Consider the following 22,866-nt stretch of genomic DNA (forward strand, 5'->3'; position numbering starts at 1 on the left):
TAGAACCACTCATTTCAATCACTATATGTTTGAAAAAACATTTCACACTGACAACTATTTTTTTTAAAGTGAAATCAACTTTACATAGAAAACAGCTTGCTACTTGAAACAAAGCTTTCTTGACCTAATTCTTGAAGGCACTAATTTCAATGAAGTCTAGATAATACATTTTTTTCTAAATTACTCCTGTACTTAGACTGAAGAGACATATCCTACAGCACCAGCAACACCTAAAGTTCAGCTATTTTTTTTGCCTCTGTCCCAAGAGTTAGAGCAGTTTGCATGGATGATGAAAAACAGGCTGGGTCACTGTACGGTTTCTGTGTGGAATTCTTAGTGTGAACCTGTTTCTTTGATACAGAAAGTCAAATTTGTAATTCTAAAGGAGTCGTATGCAAAGTGGCAGAAATTACTCATGTCTTCAGAAAGGAAGAATGAGGAGATGACCCGCTAGAAGTTGAAGTGACAGTGAAGTAGTACATGGATGGTCATCAAATGTTTTTGCTACCATGCTTTTATGCAGTAATATATCCTATATTCTTTGAGTTCATAGTAAGTATTTTCTGTCTATTAAGCTAGCAAACATTCTTATACAGTACAACCAACTAAAGATTGGCAATAATAATAATAATAATAACATATTTACTTATCTGGATCTGGACAGCATTGGCACATGTCTTAAAAACTACTCTTAAAGTACAGCATTTTAAGGTTTTTTTGTTAAAATATTTTTCTTATATTCTGACTAATTACTAATAAAATCTGAACAACTCTGAAATTTTCTTCAATGTAAAGCCTCACACTTAATCTTACATCACATTGTAACACTTCTCTAAGAGTATGAAGTGATTTCTAAAGAGTACTAAAAAGGGTACATCCATAAAGATACACACACACACACACACACACAGGTACACACACACAAGATGCACAAAGAGAGAGTGAGAGACAAAGAGACAGAGAGATAGATGAGGAGGGAGAATGACAGAGAAACAGATCAGACAGACAGACACACAAACACACACATACACACACACACACACACACAGAGAGAGAGAGAGAGAGAGAGAATATACATATCTACCTTCTTGTCATCTGTTCCTTCCCTTGGTTCTACCATTAATGAATATTTGGTATTTGGTTTTCAACATAAGACATTGAATCACTCATTGTTCAAAACAGTTAAGTATTTTGTGAAACTTTATTCACTTCCTACAAAGTAGCAATGTCTGTCATGCTTTCAGTAAAACCTCTCAAATCTTTATTAATAAACTATGATCCATCTTTAAGTGTTGGCTAATGTCTAACTCAAACATTACAAAGGATAAAATGTTAACAGTCAAAACATAGTGGTCTCATGAGTTTTTACCAGTAACTACCTACCTGATTCATAGTATAAATTAAGAATCTGATTCTTAAAAATGAAAACCAAAAAGAGAGAAAATGACTGCAACACATGTGGAGCAATAAGCCAGGGCCAGGCATTCCACTGAAATAAAGTGGTTGTCTCATGTAGTGTTTATAATGTGCTAATTTAATAAGTAGTGCACATAGCATGAGAAAGAGAGAGGGCAGGAGAAGGGGATGTATTGGCTTACATATCCTGTAGCAATGGTACAATCAGACTTGACTCTGGATTAATATAGCTATTTCAAAAGTAACTGTATTGCCACTTAGGAGATAAATATTTATACAGGATAGCAATTTGTATCAAACATAATATAAAGATTAAAATCATAGCTAAACGTATGGTCCTATATACTTCAAAACTCTAATGAAGATCAGTTGAAAATTGTCTGTTTAAAACGATGTAGAGAGAAAATGAATCTTACCTCAAATTGTAAACTGAGATATTTTTCTCTATAATTTAATGATTTTGTTCAATCAAATAAAATAGCCTTGGCCCAAGCCTGCCTGACATTAAATAAACTCAATTGCTTAAACTCAAGTTTTGCCATTTTTTTAACATTACACCATTTTTAACTAAATTGCACTGACTCCTTTTGTTTCTTGTTTCTCAAACATTGACCACATTTTAATACTCAAATTTAAAAGTATCAGCTAGCATGAAATGCTTTTAACATAAATGTATATCTGAGATAAAGAGCAATGCTCTTAAGGTAAGGGGGAAGAATAGATCAGTAGAGGGAGGTAGCTCTCATACTATTCGCACAAACAATGAATATTACCTCCAATACCTAATTTGACTGTGTTCAATATATAATAGAAGCCATGTTGATTCATTTCCAGAAGTGGTCACCCTCTGGATGGTAATGAGAGGTTTCATGTTGTATTACTTGCTCTGGGTTACGAAAGTCATTAGCATTAAACTCAACACAGTATAGAAAAGAGCATTTCCAGAAACTTGTGCAAAACACTATTGGTAAAAATTTACATGAATCTTGTAGGGCATTATGTGAGAAACCGTTCTTGAGGGGGAAAAAAGTGTACTGGGATATAAGATCAAAAAGACAACAGTGGCTAGGTTCCAAAGGACAATTCCAGGCTGGGGAGTTTGAGCCATCATTTTGTGCATTAAGTGTAAGCTGGAGGAGCAGAGAGGGAAGGGGGCAGATAAAAAGCAGTGAACAGAAGCCTTGAATGTGAGAGAGGGGGTTTGGCCTTCTCCCTTTCCCCTGCTGCCTTTAATGGAAATAATCAACAGGAATGCTGGATGATTACAGTATATTTTTTCTCTGCGGGAGAGGGAGATTATGTACTCAGAACCATAAAGCATTTGCTTGCAAAATTAATTCAAATTGACTTGCACTAGAGCACTGTCACATGAATTGAAAACAGCTGAAGGATATTTTTTTTTTTTAAGGATCATGATAAACAGCAATCAAACCACATGGAAAAATACCTGCTGTTTGGGCCTCAGAGACTTCTGGGAAGCTCTGATCTATTTAACATCTTTATTAATGAATGGGAAGATAACAGTTTTTTTTTTTTTTTAAATCACATTCACTTACGGAAAATGATGCAAATATCAATGAGAACAAATCAATTTTTTAAAAAACCATAAAAACATAATTTAACCCTAGATTTCTTACTTTGACTATACCATTTGGTGCAGAGACATTTTGCTGAACATCCAATTCTTTAAAATTACAAAAGAGAAAGAAAAGGCAAGTTAATACTTGGTATGAAACACGTAGAGGATGTAGTGTGTAAAACGATTTGTTAAAAGTTAATGCCTGGATGCTTCACATCACAGGGGAGGTAGGAGCAATATGTTTAACTCCTTAAAAATAACTTGAACATTTTTTTTTCAAATACTTGCTCCTTGGGTGTGACAACCAGACAAGAAAAATATGAAGAAGAAACAATATAGCAAAATGATGTGTTGGCCATGAGGCCTGACAAATCCTGAGTATGAGATCCACACCCATACATGTTCCACTCGGGAAGGGAGTGAACTTCTGTCGGAAAAGGTTCACATGGGGGTGGGAAAAAAAATAAACCTTGCAAACCATGATCTGCAAAGGTGGAAGAAAGTTCCTCTCAGAGAGATGCTTTCTTGTGGGTATAGTGTGTATAGATCCAGATTGAAAAGGTAGAATGTTTGGGTAGCCAGTTGCAGGTGAGTGAGGGAGAAAGCATTATCAGAAGATAATATGGATAAAATTCACTTCTCAGCTTAATTGTAAGTTCCATTACAAAAGGGAAAATGTGTTGGTGACTCTTCTACACACGAAAAAAAATATGTGCATGATTCCCTACTGACATCAAGCGTACAATCAGTGATCCCCAATGAGCAAATAATGCATACACATCGCAATGCTGTTTTACAGGCCTGCACTTTTATGTCTGCTAACTCACTGTGTATGTTTGATCATATAAAATATCAGATACAGCATTTGCTTATAGGCAGAAGAAATAAAGCTGGACATTTTAAGGAACTGTCTTCATAATTGCTAAGTTTCCATGGGGGAAATCTAAATGCAAAATCTTATGCCTCTTACATTTCAGAATATGTCTAATGATTATCTTGAATTCCTTAAATTATTTATCTTATCTACATTATAGATTTTGGGTGTTTCTACTTTTCTAAACTATAAAAGGATTAAGCTACATTGTATCAGAAAGATTCTTCATTACACTGGCATTTGCATTGTATATTTGAATATCTTTTGCCTTAGAATACTTTTACATCACTGAGCATAAGGAGTTTTTTTTCTGTATAAACCAATGTGGCCTCACTTATATCTTTCACCATTAGTTTGATCTTAAGCATCTTCTCTATGCTTGGTGGACCTCAGTATATACTGCTAGCATTAACACAGTTCTATAACACAAAACCAAAATGTAAAACCTCAGCTGTGTCCAGATATTTCTCTACATTCTTATCTTTGTGGAACGTGTGGGACATACTAGGTTTTTTGCTTTGTCTTTTATTATTTATTATTAAAACCTGAGGATCTAAATAAATAACCCAGTTAAAGATTTTTCGAATTCAAAACAAACAAACAAGCAAACACCAAGTAGGATAATAGAATTGTGATCATCACTCATTTTGCATAATTTGATTATTCTCACTTTTAAATGTGAATAGGAGTTGTATGTCTCAGAGAAATCAAAAAGTATGGCAGAAAGAAGCAAAAACAAGAAAATCTATAATCTCTGTTTTGATATAACTATAATGTAAGCTTTTTCCTTTTCCTTTCTCTCTAGGAAGATCAAGTGAGCTAAGATGAAAGGATAGACTATCCAGAGACTACCACACCTGGAGATCTATCCCATAATCAGCCACCAAGCCCAGACACTATTGCACAATGCCAGAAAGATTTTGCTGAAGGGACCCTGTTATAGCTGTCTCGTATGAGGCTATGCCAGTGCCTTGCAAATACAGAAGTGGATGCTCACAGTCAGCTATAAGATGGAACACAGGGCCCCCAATGGAGAAGCTAAAGAAAGTACCCAAGTAGCTGAAGGGGTCTGCAACATTATAGATGGAACAACAATATGAACTAACCAGTACCCCCAGAGCTCATATCTCTAGCTGCATATGTAGCAGAAGATGGCCTATTCGGCCATCATTGGGAAGAGAGTCCCCTTAGTATTGCAAACTTTATATGCCCCAATACAGGGGAATGCCAGGGCCAAGAAGCGTGAGTGGGTAGGTAGGGGAGCAGAGCAGAGGTAGGGTATAGGGAACTTTCCAGATAGCATTTGAAATGTATATAAAGAAAATATCTAATAAAAGTAAATAAGTAAATTTAAAAAATAAAAAATAAAACAAATGTGATTTAATTCAATATCTACATTTCATAAAGTGAATGTTATTATAAAATACCAAAACAGTTCCTAGATGCAGTGAAAATAAAGATAAAATAATCATTATATTTACTCTTTTTGTGGGTGAAAATAAAATGTAGCAAAATAAAAACAGAAGTCTCAATGCAGCTCTGAGACCATGCTCATGGGAGATCTGTGGTTTCCACTGGTGTGCTTCAGGAAGTCTCGAGAACCCTACTGGGAATAGCTAATTCCACCAAGCATGGGCGGCAGGTGTGTACAGTGAGCAGCTCCAACAACAGGATGTGGAAAAAAAAAGTGGTGTAGGAATTTCTGAGACATAAGAATATAATCTGTTTTTAGCAAACATCCTGCCCATTAATTTTATTCTCATGAGAATAAACTTTGGAAAGAGTTGCTAAAAATTTCCTGAAAACAACTCTTTCCACCCGTGCTAAGTCCATATAGATTAATCAATGGTAAATGTTCCAGAAGGCAACAGCAGGGACCTAAATGTAAATGAAGTACAGAGTCATTCAAGGAAAAAGACAAGCTAGTAAGGTCATAAAGAATGTGGCTTTAGAGTTCAAGCATAGGAAGAAGGGGGCAGCAAAAAAACTCAGCATTGGAAGTGACTCATCTGTGGTTTCTATGTTCCAGTGTCATGGGAGACATAGGTGTTGAGTGCACTCAGAAGGACCAACTGCTTAAATTTAAGTTGCTTAAACTGGCTTTCCTCATCTACGAAACAAAGCACTATGTGCATCTTTGTACATCTCCCAGTTACATTTTAATGTCAGTTGCACATATTCTGACTGAATCCAATAGAGAAAAGGCACTGCAGGTACAAAGAACACAAATCACAAATTGTTCAAGTGATCTGAGATCCTGATAGATTGCTTCTGAACTGTACCCCTTCTTAGAATTGGGAACAAAACATCCATGGAAGGAGTTACAGAAACAAAGATTGGAGCTGTGACAAAAGGATGGACCATCTAGAGACTGCCATACCCAGGGATCCATCCCATAATCAGCTTCCAAACGCTGACACCATTGCATACACTAGCAAGATTTTGCTGAAAGGACCCTGATATAGCTGTCTCTTGTGAGACTATGCTGGGTCCTAGCAAACAAAGAAGTGGATGCTCACAGTCAGCTATTGGATGGATCACAGGGCTCCCAATGGAGGAGCTAGAGAAAGTACCCAAGGAGCTAAAGGGATCTGCAACCCTATAGTTGGAACAACATTATGAACTAACCAGTACCCCGGAGCTCTTGACTCTAGCTGCATATGTATCAAAAGATGGCCTAGTCGGCCATCACTGGAAAGAGAGGCCCATTGGACACACAAACTTTATATGCCCCAGTACAGGGGAATGCCTGGGCAAAAAAAAAAAAAAAAAAAAAAGGGAATGGGTGGTTAGGGAAATGGGGGAGAGGGGAGGAGGGTATGGGGGAGTTTTGGGATAGCATTGGAAATGTAATTGAGGAAAATACGTAATAAAATATATTTTAAAAAAAAGAAAAAGAAAATTCTAGAAAGACTAGAAATTCTAGAAGACTAGAAAAAAAATCACCGCCTTTTTTTGTTGTTGGTTTGGTTTGGTTTGGTTGTTTGTTTGTTTGTTTGTTTTTCGAGACAGGGTTTCTCTGTATAATCCTGGGTGTCCTGGGACTCACTCTGTAGACTAGGTTGGCCTTGAACTCAGAAATCTGCCTGCCTCTGCGTCCCTAGTGCTGGGATTAAAGGCATGTGCCACCATGCCCAGCCCCACTTTTTTTTTTAAACTGCTCACTTTCAAAACCCTTTAGCTCCACAATGACATGAACTCTTTTCTTCCCTGCCCTGTCTATAACTTGGTACCTTAACACATGCCAAGAATCATAGAGGAGAAAGGAGATGGGAAGAACTTATGTGGGAGGAGTACAGACAGGAATGCTATCTAATAAGTTTGTGATGGTTGAAAGAAATGATAAATATATGTCTAGAAGAAAAGGGAAGATAGATAATGTTCTAACACTGAAAACTATGCACATACACACACAAACACACAGAGTCATGGGTTATTATGTACACCATAACTGATATATCTGATAAAATCCAATTACCTCTTTTAATTAAGGTAAGGTAGCAGAAGGACACTATCTTAACAGGTAACAAAAAAATTGAAAAACAAAATCAAATCTTTCTTGGAACAAAAGGAAATTGCAAACTTTGTGCAACGACAGAAAGATGAGTGTCTCCAGTTTCAAATTTGTGGGACAGAAGAGTTCCCACTGGAAAGTGAGTCAGAAGAGTGTACTCAGTTTCTTAAAACTGTCTTTTTTTTTTCTTTTTTTCTTTTTTCTCGGATACTTTCTTTATTTACATTTCTTATGTTTCTTTTGTTTTCCCATTTCCAGGTCTCCTCTTCAAAAATACCCTCCCCCTGCCTCTATGAGGGTGCTCTCCCACCCACCCACTCCTGTCCTCCCACCCTGGCATTTGAACACCCTCAGGCTTCTCCTCCTACTGATGCCCAACAATGCCATCCTCTGCCACATATGCAGCCAGCTCCATAGGTCACTCCATGTGTATTCTTTGGTTGGTGGTCCAATCCCTGGGAGCTCTGGGGGTGTGGCCTTTTGACACTGTTACTCCCTCCATGGGGCTACAAACCCCCTCAGTTCTTTCAGTTTTTTTCCCACTACTCCATCTGGGACCCCCCAAGTTCAATCCAATGGTTGGCTGTGAGATTCCACCTCTGTTTTTGTCAGGCTCTGGCAGAGACTCTCAGGAGACAGCCATATCAGGCTTCTATCAGCAAGCACTTCCCAGCATTCACAATAAGGTCTGGTGGTTATATATGGGATGGATCCCAAGGTGGGCCAGTCTCTGGATGGCCTTTCCTTCAGTCTCTGCCCCACACTTTTCCTCCATATTTCCTTCTGTGAGTATTTATTCACCCTTCTAAAAAGCACTAAAGCATCCACATTTGGTCTTCCTTCCTCTTAGGCTTCATATGATCTGTGAATTGAATCTTGGGTATTCAGAGCTTTTGAGCTAATATCCACTTAGGGAAACAACACCCTTCCCAATAGACACAAAAAATATAAAGTATCTTGGTGGGACTTTAGCCAAACAAGCAAAAGATCTTGTCATACAGTGACAAAAACTTCAAGTCTCTGAAGAAAGAAATCGAAAAAGTCCTCAGAAGATGGAAAGATCTCCCAGGCTCATGGATTGGCAGGATTAATGTAGTAAAAATGGCCATCTTGCCAAAAGCAATCAACAAGTTCAATGCAATCCCCATCAAAATTCTAACTCAATTCTTCATAGAGTTAGAAGGAGCAATTCTCAAATTCGTTTGAATTTACAAAAAACTTAGGAGAGTGAAAACTATTCTCAATAATAAAAGAACTTCCGAGGGAATCACCATCCCTGGCTTTAAGCTGTATTACAGAGAAATTGTAATAAAAACTGCATGGTATTGATACAGTGACAGCAGGTAGATCAATGGAATAGAATTGAAGACCCAGAAATGAACCCACAACCTATGGCCACTTGATTTTTCACAAAGGAGCTAAAACCATTCAGTGGAAAAAAGACAGCATTTTCAACAAATTGTGCTGGTTCAACTGGCAGTCATCATGTAGAAGAGTGCAAATTGATCCATTCTTATCTCCTTGTACAAAGCTCAAATCCAAGTGGATCAGGACCTCCACATAAAACCAGAAATAGTGAATCTAATAGAAGCAGAAGTGGGGAAAAGTCTTAAACACATGGGCACAGGGGAAAAGTTCATGAACAGAGCACCAATGGCTTATGCTCTCAGATCAAGAATTGACAAATGGAGCTAGGCAGTGGTGCACACGCCTTTAATCCCAGCACTTGGGAGGCAGAGGCAGGCACATTTCTAACTTTGAGGCCAGCCTGGTCTACAGAGTGAGTTCCAGGAGAGCCAGGACTATAAAGATAAACTGTCTCAAAATGAATAAATAAATAAATAATAAATAAATAAATAAATAAAAAGACAAATCGGACCTCATAAAATTGCAAAGCTTCTGTAAGGCAAAGGACACTGTCAATAGGGAAAAACAACAAACAACAGATTGGAAAATGATCTTTACCAGTCCTACATCTGATAGAGGGCTCATATCCAATATTTACAAAGGACTCAAGAATTTAGACTCCAGAGAAACAAATAACCCTATTATAAAATGGGGAACAGAACTAAACAGAATTCTCAACTGAGGAAACTATAAGGACTGAGAAACACCTAAAGAAATGTTCAGCATCCTTAGTCATCAGGGAAATGAAAATCAAAACAACCCTGAGATTCCACCTCACACCAGTCAGAATGGCTAAGATGAAAAACTCAGGTGACAGCAGATGCTGGTGAGGATGTGGAGAAAGAGGAATACTCCTCTGTTTCTGGTGGGATTGCAAGCTGATACAACCACTCTGGAAATCAGTCTTGTGGTTCCTTAGAAAATTGGACATAATACTACATGAGGACCCAGCTACACCACTCCTGGGCATATACCCAGAAGATTCTCCAACATGTAATAAGGACACATGATCCACTATGTCCATAGCAGTGATATTTATAATAACCAGAAGCTGGAAACTACCAGATGTCCCTCAAGAGAGGGATGGGATAAAGAAAATGTGGTATATTTACACAATAGAATACTACTCAGCCATTAAAAACAACAACTTCATGAAATTCACCTGCAAATGGATGGAACTTGAGAATATCATCCTGAGTGAGATGATTCAGTCACAAAGGAACAAACGTGGTACTCACTGATAAGTGGATATTAGCCCAAAAGTCTGAGAAACTGTCATCTTTATTATGCTTGCACCTGTTGAGGGCATGGCACAACTCTAGCTTTACCTTTCTGAAACATGTGAATCAACAGAGCATACACATTCATGTTTTATATAAGATGTTCCAACTTTGAAGCACTGATAATCAATGTATGTGTGCTGTGTGGGCACTGAACATATCCATATTATCACATCTATATTATCATACCTATATGTCTATATGTCTATCCACATGGGGATATATGAAATAGCTTCTCATTAAAAATAGAGGATTTTGCCCACTTCTGACCTCAGCACGATGATCTCATCTAGCTTAGACCTTGCAGGCTCTGGGCATGCTGGCAAAGTGTTTGTGAGTTCATATATGTATCGGTTCTCTTGTGCTTAGAAGGCTTGTTTGCTCTGTGTCTTCCACTCCCAATGGCTCTTACAGTCTTTCTTCCTCATTTTTTGCACAGTTACATGATCCCTGAAAGGAGGGATTTGATGGAGACATCACCTTCAGGGTTGACTGTTCCACTGTCGCTCAGTCTCTGCACATTTTCTAGTTGTGGGTTTCTGCATTAGTTCCCCTCTGCTGCAGAAGGGAGCTTCTCAGAATCTGTTCCTAATTTTGTTTTGCTTTCTTTTGTTGTTTTATGAGTAGTTGGATCTAACCTCAAGTACTCATAATTGAATAGGAAGCACTTTGATGGCTGAGAATCTCCCGAGCCCATATAAAATATCATATATGCAAATCAATAATTTTAAGCACATGCACCCCTATGAACTCCTCTAGGTTCCACAATAATTATGTGCTTATACTGGAATATAGTCATGAGGCACACAACCAGTATTTGGTCAATGAAGGCCAGCGAATATGACGATGATCCATAGATTGACTTGCCCAGTATCACGCAATCCAGGTCCATCTCAGTAAGTACTCACTAAAATGCATTCACCATGACATAATTGTGGACAATGTGCCTTACACTGTATCTTTGTCATCTAGTGAAGTATGACTGTATTGTATGAAACCACAGGAATATGTGAGCCATTATGAAATCAAATATTGTTCCTTAAATACATTTGTGCAGTTAAGGAAAATATATAATTTATCATATTTATGTGCCTATCAAAGTAAAATAAGGAGGATAAAGGACGATGTTTGAGAGATAACAGTATAACAGTTCTCTCTAAGACATAGTGCTCTACATTTTTATAACCTATTTGTGTTAGATATTTCCAGTAGAAAAAATGTTTCTGATATTTATATTCTTTCAAGGTTTATTTAATCAGAGAAAGTGCTGATTCACTTTAAAGCTAAATTTACTATTTCTGGGGATATATATTTTGCTTGAAAAGTCTTGTTTTCTATCTGTGCCACTTAAATATGCTAGGGATGATTAACTCTGCCGTGATGGCTTTTAATGAATAATAAACTTTTTAAAGTTCTGAATATTTCTTTTACTCAGTGAGATGTTTCTCAAATGACGCTTTTACAATGTTCTTTCTCTATTCAGTTTTGACAATTCAATCGAGTTTGTGGATCTCTTTGAGTTGATTTTACTAATGTCTGTTGATGAATATGTGTGTAGTTTTATTTCAAAAATGAGATCATGCTGGTTCATTAATCTTCACATATCATTCCGATACCTTTAGGCCTCTTGTGTCCTTTCTCATTGTCCCCTTCACTTTCTCAGGCAGGATAAGTCCTATTCTTCATTCTCACGTTTGATCCCTCCTTCTACCAGACCAGATCTGGGGTTTGTCATTTGCAGTGAATTCTTTATTTCAGGTTTTACTTTATCTCTATTATCTGTTTCTTTACAGGATGGCCAATTTCTATTGGCATTTTGACCAACTAGGCCATCCTCTGCTACATATGCAACTAGAGATACAGCTCTGGGGTTTACTGGTTAGTTCATATTGTTGTTCCTCCTATAGGGTTGCAGATCCCTTTAGCTCCTTGGGTACTTTCTCTAGCTCCTTCATTAGGGTGAGGTATACTTCTTATAGTTTCTTAGTCTTAATAGTCTTACATTTTTCAGTCTCTTTTATATGGTTCACATTGCTTATTAAAGTCTTCACCTAGTAAACCAACTCCCGAGAATTCTCAGTGTAATTTTTATGATGAATTTAGTCTTACATATTGATATTTCTCATCTTGGTGCTCTGTTGGTTTTTGGAAATTTTAATTGTTCCCACACTATAGGATTTGAGGTTTATTTGGGTAATCGACATTCTAAAGTAATTCTGAAAACATGCTATATTTTTCTGTGTGTCCATCCATGTGATTGTTTAGCTAAATATCAGATATTACCTGACAGATTTAAAAGAAAAAAATAAATCCTCTTCAAACATTAAGTATTCTCATTTCCACCAAGTGACTGTCTATGCCTGTTGACAAATTCACTCAACATTTATCTAAGCAATTGCCTTTGTTTTTCCTTTTGATAGAACATTAAGGCCACTTACAGGTGAAACAAATTATTCTCAGGCCTTAATGAAGCATGCCTACATACTTGGCAAATGTACATTTCTTCCTATATTCATTTAAGTTTGAACACTGATCTCCTTTACAATAATAATACCAGTTCCTATTATTTTGTATATGAATGGCTTCTAACAAAAATGCTAATCAAGATAGCTTTTGAAATGTAAATGAAGAAAATATCTAATAAAAAATTGGAAAAAAAAGATTCTACACACATTTCTTCCACTCATAAAACGAAAAGTTTCACTAATTTTTTCTGAATTATCTTTCGGGCTTCAGAATACATAGTATGCAGAATAGCTGTATCAAAGAAATCATGATGCATAAAAACTTACAATCAGGTTGAAAAGAATGAGTATTATTTTAAAATTTAGAAAGAAAACTAGTATTATTCTAATAATTGTAACCAAAATAACAAAGTAACACGATACTGTTGGAATGCTGTTATGAGCTTTGCCCTTCTACATAGAACTTTGTTTTCTTTTTTATTGGATATTTTATTTATTTACATTTCATGTGTTACCCCTTACCCGGTTTCCTCTCTGCAAAAACCCTATCCCATCCTTGCTCCACATGCTTCTATGAGGGTGCTCCCCAACCCACCCACTCCTGCCTCCTTGCCATGGTATTCCCTATACTGGGGCATTTAGTCTTCCCAGGACCAAGGGCCTCTCCTCTCATTGATGCCTGACAAGGCCATCCTCTGCTACATATGCAGCTGGAGCCATGAGTCCCGTCCATGTGTACTGTTTGGTTGGTGGTTTAGTTCCTGGGAACTCTGGGGTCTCTGATTGGTTGGTATTGTTTTTCTTCCTATGGATGGCAAACCCCTCCATCTCCTTCAGTCCTTTTTCTAACTCCACTGGGGACCCTGTGCTCAGTCTAATGGTTGGCTGCAATAATCCACCTCTGTATTTGTCAGGCTCTGGCAGAGCCTTTCAGGAGATAGCTATATCAAGTTCCCTTCAGCCCTTCTTTGCATCTGCAATAGTGTTTGGGTTTGGTGTCCATATTTGGGATGGATCCCCAGGTGGGGTAGTCTCTGGATGGCCTTTTCTTCAGGCTCTGTTCCACAATTTGGTATTTCCTCCCTTTTGAGTATTTTGTTTTCCCTTCTAAGAAAGACAGATGCATTCATACATTGGTCTTCCTTCTTCTTGAGCTTCATGCGTTCTGTGAATTGTATCTTAGGTATTTTGAGCTTTTGGGTTAATATCCACTTATTCAGTGAGTACATACCGGTTCTTTTTTGACTGGGTTACCTCACTCAGGGTGATATTTTCTACTTCCTTCCATTTGTCTAATAATTTCATAAATTCATTTCTTTTAATAGTTGAGTAGTACTTCATTGTGTGAATGTACCACATTTTCTTTATCCAATTCTTTTTCTTTTGGAGGACATCTGAGTTCTTTCCAGCTCCTGGTTATTATAAATAAGGATGCTATGAACATAGTGGAGCATGTTTCCTTGTTATATGTTTGAGCATCTTTTGGGTATATGCTCAGGAGTGGAATAGCTGGATCCTCAGGTAGAACTATGTCCAATTTTCTGAGGAACAGCCACACTGATTTCCAAAGTGGTTTTACTAGCTTGTAGTCCCACCAACAATCAATAAATGGGACCTCATAAATTTGCTAAGCTTCTATAAGGCAAAGGACACTGTCAATAGCACAAAATGGCCAACAACAGATTGGTAAAACATCTTTACCAACCCTACATCTTATAGAGGGCTAATATCTAATATATACAAAAAACTCAAGAAGTTATAATTCAGAGATCTGAATAACCCTATTAATGGGGTACAGAATATACAACCACCAAACCCAGAGAGTATTGCATATGCCAGCAAGATTTTGCTGACAGGACCCTGATATAACTATCTCTTGTGAGGCTATGCCAGTGCCTGGCAAATACAGAGTGGATGCTCACAGTAATCTATGGGATGGAACACAGGGTTCCTAATGAAGAAGCTAGAGAAAGTACCCAAGGTTCTGAAGGGGTCTGCAACCCTATGGAGGAACAGCAATATGAACTAACCAGTCCCCCCACAGAACTGTGTCTCTAGTTGCATATGTAGCAGAGGATGGCCTGATCATCCATCAACAGGAGGAGAGGCCCGGGTCTTGGGAAGATTATATGCCCCAGTAGAGGGGAATGCCAGGGCCAGGAAGCAGGAGTGGGTGGGTTGGGGAGCAGGCTGGACGGAGGGTATAGGGGACTTTCGGGATAGCATTTGAAATATAAATGAAGAAATTATCTAATAAAAAATGGAAAAAGAAAAAATGGGGTACAGAGCTAAACAAAGAATTCTCAACTGAGGAAACAAGAATGGCCAAGAACTACCTGAAAAATGTTCAACATCCTTAATCATCAGGGAAATGCAAAACAAAACAACCCTGAGATTCCACCTCACACCAGTCAGAATGGCTAAGATCAAAAACTCAGGTGACAGCAGATGCTGGCGAGGATGTGGAGAAAGAGGAACACTCCTCCATTGCTGGTGGGATTGCAAGCTTTTACAACCACTCTGGAAATCAGTCTGGCAGTTCCTCAAATAATTGGACATAGTACTACCCGAAGACCTCTGTTTCTTATAAAGAATTGGGACAAGAAATTAAGCAATGCCTCCCAAAGATTCATACTGATTTTAACTTGAGTATATTCTTTCAACATTCTGTTTTAGTAAATTCTCAACTGGAACCTGTAAAAGGTCAAACTGAATTTAAAGAGAATAACATTTTCTGAGAGCTCTAAAAGTATTAACTTTAAACTGCATTTCCATCAGACTTTTAGAAACAACACAAAATATACTTATTAAATAAAAATTTTGGCTATGAATAAAATTCCAAAGTATAACACACATACACAAACAGAGAGAGAGAGGGAGAGAGAGAGAGAGCAAGAGAGAGAGACAGAGAGACAGGGAGACAGAACAGTTGTAAAACCTGAAAAGAAAAAAATATCAATCTGGAATGTAAGAAAGTAGAAATAACACAATAGATTCCCTTACATTGACAGTCATTTTATCTTTCTTACAAATTTTTACTTTTGGGTTCTAACATCTTACCAATATTACTTTTTATAGTGTATCTATAAGTGCAAATATAATTTGAAATACCAAAGTAATTTGAAGGTGCTGAATTGTCTGAAAGGAAGATGACATAAGGATACTAGCACATTATTGGAAATTTTAAAGATTAATATGACCTATTTGCCTTTCTTTACCTTTCTCTTTTTAAAAATATATTTTATTACGTATTTTCCTCAATTACATTTCCAATGCTATCCCAAAAGTCCCCCATACCCTCCCCCCTCTCCCCCATTTCCCTACCCACCCATTCTCATTTTTTTTTTTTTTTTTTTTTGGCCCTGGTGTTCCCCTGTACTGGGGCATATAAAGTTTGTGTGTCCAATGGGCCTCTCTTTCCAGTGATGGCCGACTAGGCCATCTTTTGATACATATGCAGCTAGAGTCAAGAGCTCCGGGGTACTGGTTAGTTCATAATGTTGTTCCCCCTATAGGGTTGCAAATCCCTTTAACTCCTTGGTACTTTCTCTAGCTTCTCCATTGGGAGCCCTGTGATCCATCCACTAGCTGACTGTGAGCATCCACTTCTGTGTTTGCTAGGCCCCGGCATAGTCTCACAAGAGACAGCTATACCTATTTGCCTTTCTTAAAACTAACTTTCTTAGAGAAGAGCTGTCTTAGTTTGCTTCGTATTGTTGAAATAAACACCTAAAAAACGGGAGGAAGCAAAGAGTTCATTGTACTGAGATTGGCTGATATCAGTCCTGGAGGGAAGTCAGGGCAGGAACGTAAATAAGAACAGAGTCAGAGACCATGGAGGAAGGGGTTCTTACAGGGCTACTCTGCATGGATTGCTACTCTTGCTTTTTTACACAGTCTAAGACTACCTGCGCACAGGTGGCACAGCCTAGCGTAGACTGGGCCCTCCTAAATAACTCATCAGGAAAATACCCCACACTCATGCGCACAGGCCAATCTAATTGAGGCTGGTCCTCAGTGCTGCACTCAAATTCCAAATGCCTCTAGCTGGTATCAGGATGATCAACAATAACCAGCACAAGGACAAATTCATTCAACTGGTTTTCTCATTAATTGAAAAATAATGATTGTAATATTTGGGATAATTATGTTAGCTTGAGGCTTTTATAATATTCTCTTGCCTAAATTGTTCCCATCTCATATATTTTGTATTTATGACGTGATAAATTAGTTGCTTACATGCATTTTAAAATAAAATAGATTTATAGATTTAAAACCATAAGTATAATATTCAAACAAATAATTTAAAACTTTGAGTTTCGAGCCAGGCATGGTGGCGCGCGCCTTTAACCCCAGCACTTGGGAGGCAGAGGCAGGTGGATTTCTGAGTTCGAGGCCAGCCTGGTCTACAAGGTGAGTTCCAGGACAGCCAGGGCTATACAGAGAAACCCTGTCTCAAAAAACAAACAAACAAACAAACAACAACAACAAAAAAACCTTTGGGTTTCTTGTCAAGGCAATACACTTTAACTTTAGCTTAAAATTTTTAAAATATTAAACTCTTCATATTATAGGTTAATAAAATTTTTACAAAATTAAAATTATTTTGTTATAAAATTATGAAACAGTTTTTCAGAATAACATGATGACATTATAGAAGAATATTTAATTTGGTCTTTCATTTTCTGATACATACGTGTGAACTGAATTAGAAAGATAATGCCGTAATCCTTTCTAAATTTGTAAATTCTGTAATACACATACATTTTTATATATACATTTATGTATAATATATAATATATAAGTATATATACATTTTATATATAGCCTTAATATGATATCTAATTATCATCTCAAATGTTTTGCCTTAATATATCAATAAAATAATTTAATAAAATATTAATCATAAAAATGTTGTAACATTTTTTGCCCGAAAAGTTTTCAGTGAAGAAAATTCAAAACTTAGTACAAAACATTTGAATGGTAGTAGAACTGATGAAAAGCTTTTGGCTCTCAGGGAACTTAACTGAAATCTTGTAACAGTTTCAATTGTTTTCCAGTGGAATAAAAAATGATTTGATCTCACATACAGTAATATTGCACTCAGATTTCAATTACATTTCCTAAGTAATGTAAGTGTAATTGTGGCAAAGCACCACATTTCCTAGGTGCTAAAAGGTTTTCTTGTGTGTGTGTGTGTGTGTGTGTGTGTGTGTGTATAGAGAAATACCAAGGGGAAAGCAATGTGTTTCATACTTAGTCACTGAAAACCCTTCCCTTTTGGTTAATTTCCTGTCAACATTCATTTGAAATACCCCCAATCCACTTTACAGATATATACCACCCTCTTCTTGACAAAAATGTCCAATTAAATTTCAATCAAATGTTACTTTTGAAGGATGAACGGTGTATTTTATGGAAACTTTCCAAAGAACTTACCCCATTCTTTGGAAAAGCAATCCATCCAAGGTCCCCCATGACAGTGCGCGAATCCAATAAATTCACTGAAAAAAAGAATAAAACAAAACACCAAACTGAGTATATACCTACTGCACCCCCGCTGAGATACATACTGCTTATATTACCAATATTAGATTATGATTTTATTATGACCAAAGTATTATCATAATGAAAAGGACAGTTGGTTTATAGTAAATGAATGGCAAATTATAAAAAAAATTTAAAATATGTATAAACCTAAATGTTATTTTTACCAAATAAAAGTAAAAATTCACATAAGATGTGTTGGGATCACCCACAAACATTGTATTTACTGGCCTTGAAAAAGTGTGTCCCTGTGTTCTCAACTGTTAATTGAGCAGATCAGGGATAGGAGGATGTGTAAATGTTTGTCACTACTTTATCTGCCCAAATACAGATATGCCAGCTGCTAGCCCCCAAAGCCAATTGGTTGAGTAAAGAGTGTGGCTTTTTGCATAATAAAGAGCTGGTAACTGTGGCTTGAGTTGGAGAACCTGCAGAACAACCTGGCAGAGACAGGAGCAAGCTAACAGAACATAGACAAGAACATAGGGCAGGGGTGTAGGGCAGGGAGCTACTCAGTGGCAGAGAAGCTGGGCTAAGTTAGCAGTTAGCTAAGACATTGCTCCAGCAAAAGGCCAGTTAGGCTTTAAACCACAGAGATGTCTCCATATCTTCATTATTAAACCTCAAGTGGGACCTGTAAAAGCCCAGCAATAAAGGTGGAAAAAATAAGTCTTTAAAACAAACACACAAACAAAACAATTACTTAGAGTTTGGCATTAATTTGCAGCCTTAAAAATTATAGCTAAGCATGTTTTATTTTTATCTCAAAGCCTGGTAAGAATCGGCAAATAATTACATTAAATAACAGTAAACATTTTGCAAGTATATTTAATATTTTCATGATCATCATCAAAATCTTCAGTACAAGTGAAAATTTAAGTGAGAAACAAATTAATATAATTTTACTCAGGATGAAGAATTGAGCAATTCACAGGCTTGTTTGTTACTGTAGGTAAGAGAATCCCGGCTGGGCATGGTGGCACAAGCCTTTGATCCCAGCACTTGGGAGGCAGAGGCAGTCAGATTTCTGAGTTCAAGGCCAGCCTGGTCTACAGAGTGAGTTCCAGGACAGCCAGGGCTGCATAGAGAAACCCTGTCTCGAAAAAAACAAAACAAAACAAAAAACCAAACAAACAAAAAAAAATCCCGAGTACCTTCAGATGTCTTCTATGTAGATATAAATACTCATACTGACCCATATACAAATATATGCAATATGCTTACATTCTGTCTTTGGGAAATAAAATTAATTTAAAGAATACAGTTTAGTTAAATGCTTTCGGTATGGAACAAAGAAAATTATCTTTCTACCCTTTTACATCTGTTTTTGGTTTTGGTTTTGGTTTTGGTTTTTTCCTGAAGTATTCTAGCCCACAATGTAACTGAACTGCTTGATTGAGATTAGCTTATAGAATAGAGAGAAGCCACATGCAGTATTTCTGGAAGCTAACCATATCACATTCAAGGCCAATATTTTGGAATTTTATCAGTTTTAAAAGGGTTAGTCTATCTGAAAATCTAAGTCTGAAATATAAAATGAACAAGAGTTCATAGACAAGGAAATGTATCATACTATACTGAGAGAGTAAGAGAAAATCACTATGACATAGGATCATAGCTGAAACTGCAACTATGGTTATTTCCTAAAATCTATTTCACATTTCGTGAATTCCCCTGAGAAAATATACACGTGAAGATATGTATCCTATAAATCAATTTAAAAGTTGTAGGCATTACAGAACATGCTAACTTTCACTTATGCACAGTTTTTCCTGAGTAGAACTGTTTTCGTCTATTTTAGTAGTTCTGTAAACAAAAGATTCAAGTCACTTCAAGAAAGTATTTCTTTATATTCTTTAAAGCACTATAATCATATTGGCCTCACATTGGAAAACTGTCAGTCCCTTACAGTTATGATGCCTTTACTAAAAAGCCATAGTTAAAAGGGAAAGGAGGTCCAGGGACCGGCCCAAATTGGGATCCAGCTCAAGGGGAGGACCCCAGGCCTGACACTATTACTGATGCTATAGTGTGCTTACAAACAGGAGCCTAGCATGACTGCCCTCCGAGAGGCCCAACAAGTAGTTGAAAGAGTCAGATGCAGATAGTTACACCCAACCCATCGATGTGATTGCATTAGGGAAAAGCTGGAAGAAGTTGAGGAGGAGGGAGACCCCATAGGAAGACCATCATTCTCAACTAACCTGGACTGCCAGGATCTCTGAGACACTGAGCCATCAACCAGGCAGCATATACCATCTGATATGAGGCCTATGACACATAAGCAACAAAGGACTGCCTGCTCTGGCCTCAGTGAGAGAAGATGCACCTAACCCTCAAGAGACATGAGGCCCCAGGGAATGGGGAGGTTTGGTGGGATGGGGTGGGGTGCAAACATCCTCTTGGAGACCCGGAGAGGAGATATGGGATGAGGAACAGTCAGAGGGCAGACCAGGAGGGGATAAAGACTTGATTATAAAAAATGACTAAAGAATAAAAGTTTTTTAAAAATTAAAAAAAGAAGAAAGAACAAATTATGAAAAAAGAAAGAAAGCACAATTGTACTGTCAACCCAATCACATAAGTCCTGTCAGACATGACACTGCACCTACCTTTTCAGTAAGAACTAAGCTCTCCATTTTATTCTGTTATTGGCTTTTCTGGTCTCCATGGGAATAAGGTTACATTAAACATAAATGTCCTTGTCCTCCTTTTACTGTATCTGGGACACTAGGTTCTGTCTAGACATGACTAAATGCCAGGGGAGTGAACACTTAAATTGTTATGTTTATTCATTTTAATGACTCCTTTGGATCGTGTTAGATATTGAGCAGCAGTATGCCTGTGTAGTTAAGATAAACTGGCTCATACCCTCAAACTAAAGTTGTAAGTATGCTACAGTCAGAGGACCTTCAACCTCTGATCAAGACCGATGTGCTTAGGAACACTAGAAATTCATAGCAGCCTGTTAGCCTGGCCTCTGCCTCACTTGTAACTCTAAATATTTATTACTAACTACAGAACTCCAATGCCTTCAAACTTTGTTTCCTGCCCCTTGAATTAACTTTAGTGCACATTAATCTACATTGCTGTTTGGGGCTCAAAATGTATATAAAAGTGAATTAATGGTTTCAGGACACTAGCTTAGATGTTAATACAATTTGGGAAGGGTAGCCATTGATATCTGAATATAATACAAAAACGTGAGACTGTAAATGCAGTTGACATCAATAATTTGTAGCCTATAATTTTACTTAATGTGATTATATAAAAATTTTGTCATTAGAATAACAGATGTTGAAATTGATGGGAAATGCATACATCTCACTTTCTACAAGCATCTGAAAATTAATTTCTTCTAAAAACAAGTGATTCCATAAAACTCACAATGCAAATAAGATATTTACATGTACAGTTAGATAATTTGAAATAGAGAAAAAGGATATAAAATTATATTTCTATTTATGTACAGAATGCACAATAAATTCTTGAGACCTTGATCAAGTCTTCAGACAGCTAGAAGAAAACAGTTTCAGTTAATATGTAAAGTAAAAGGTATAGAAAGGCAAGCCTGTAAGCAGCATGACTCCATGGCTGCTATGTCACTTCCCATCTCCAGGTTACTGCCTTGACTCTTTCAGGTGGAATGTGTAATGTAATGTAAGCTGTAATCAAATTATTCTGCTAAGTATGTGTAATATACTTTTCTCTTCAATTATTAAATAAGATGTTTGGATATATTAAGTAATTATCACATTTCTGATAATTACCAATTATTCATATTTATTTGATATTTTATAAAGTAATATCATTTGGCCCTGATCCTCCCCTTCATTTATCCAAGAGCAGTGTTACTACTCAGTGTACTGATATCACTTAGTTCTCATCACTTTAGTCCACACTGGCTTCTTTTACCCCCTTATTAGAACACAATCCCTGGGGCTAGAGAGGTAGCTCAATAATTAGGATTTTTTATTTTCTGTTCTTGCAGAACACATGAACTCTCTTTCCATCTAAAATATCAGGGAGATCATATAAACCTTTAACTTCATATGGCACTTTCTTCTGGCCTTTGCAGACACCAGTACTCATGTGTATATACTTGAGCACACACATACACACATGCTAATAAACATTAAATTAAACCACGAAAACAAAACCACAGCAACCAAGACAAGCCTACAAGCCTTTCTAGGGTCAAATATTCAACAGCTATGTGCCTTACGAATAAATCATCTTGTCAAGGAATTGAACCAGAGGGTGTGTCTCAATCACCATTCAACAGTAGTTCTCATCTACTATCTCTAATGATGTTTATACATGTCTAGTCTTTTCTTTTCTCTTCTTTTCTTTCTTTCTTTTCCTTTTTTCTTTTTCCTATTGTGGTTGAAAAAAAGCCAAGCATATGGCTAACCATTCCCCTGTACATAACAAAGAACTCCATGAAATAATTATCTCGTCAATGTTTTACTTGTTCCAAGGTGGAGATGCTCTGACATTTATGTACTGATATTACTATAACTATTCTTCTTTACACTTATTTTTACAATATGCTACTGGGAGAATATCCTTTAACAGAAGTTACTATATTTGGAATCTTTCCTTATATAATAAAAGTAAATCCTTATGTAAAAATATAAAGTTAAAGCAATAGGAGTCTAATTTACAGAAATAAAATAGAATAATCTACCCATGTAATTCCCTTAGACTATTTTTCACCAAATTGGTGCAATTATGGATATTTATTTATACTTAGTTATTTCTCAATATTTATGATGGAATAT

The 22,866-nt window shown here is 36.9% G+C and overlaps 1 protein-coding gene across 6 annotated transcripts in view; it reads right to left on the minus strand.

Annotated features, from left to right (window-relative positions):
* Epha5 (EPH receptor A5) overlaps window positions 1-22,866 on the minus strand; it is a 367,297-nt gene that overhangs the window by 317,790 nt on the left and 26,641 nt on the right. For all 6 annotated transcript variants that reach the window (XM_085836803.1, XM_021161798.3, XM_085836802.1 and 3 more), the window contains exon 2: window positions 17,975-18,039. In XM_085836803.1, coding sequence (XP_085692929.1) covers window positions 17,975-18,039 — 65 coding nt within the window. The remainder of the gene's footprint in view (window positions 1-17,974; window positions 18,040-22,866) is intronic.

Source organism: Mus caroli, unplaced genomic scaffold (assembly GCF_978045245.1).
Source record: "Mus caroli unplaced genomic scaffold, Mus_caroli_1 scaffold_4, whole genome shotgun sequence".
Lineage (NCBI taxonomy): Eukaryota > Metazoa > Chordata > Mammalia > Rodentia > Muridae > Mus > Mus caroli.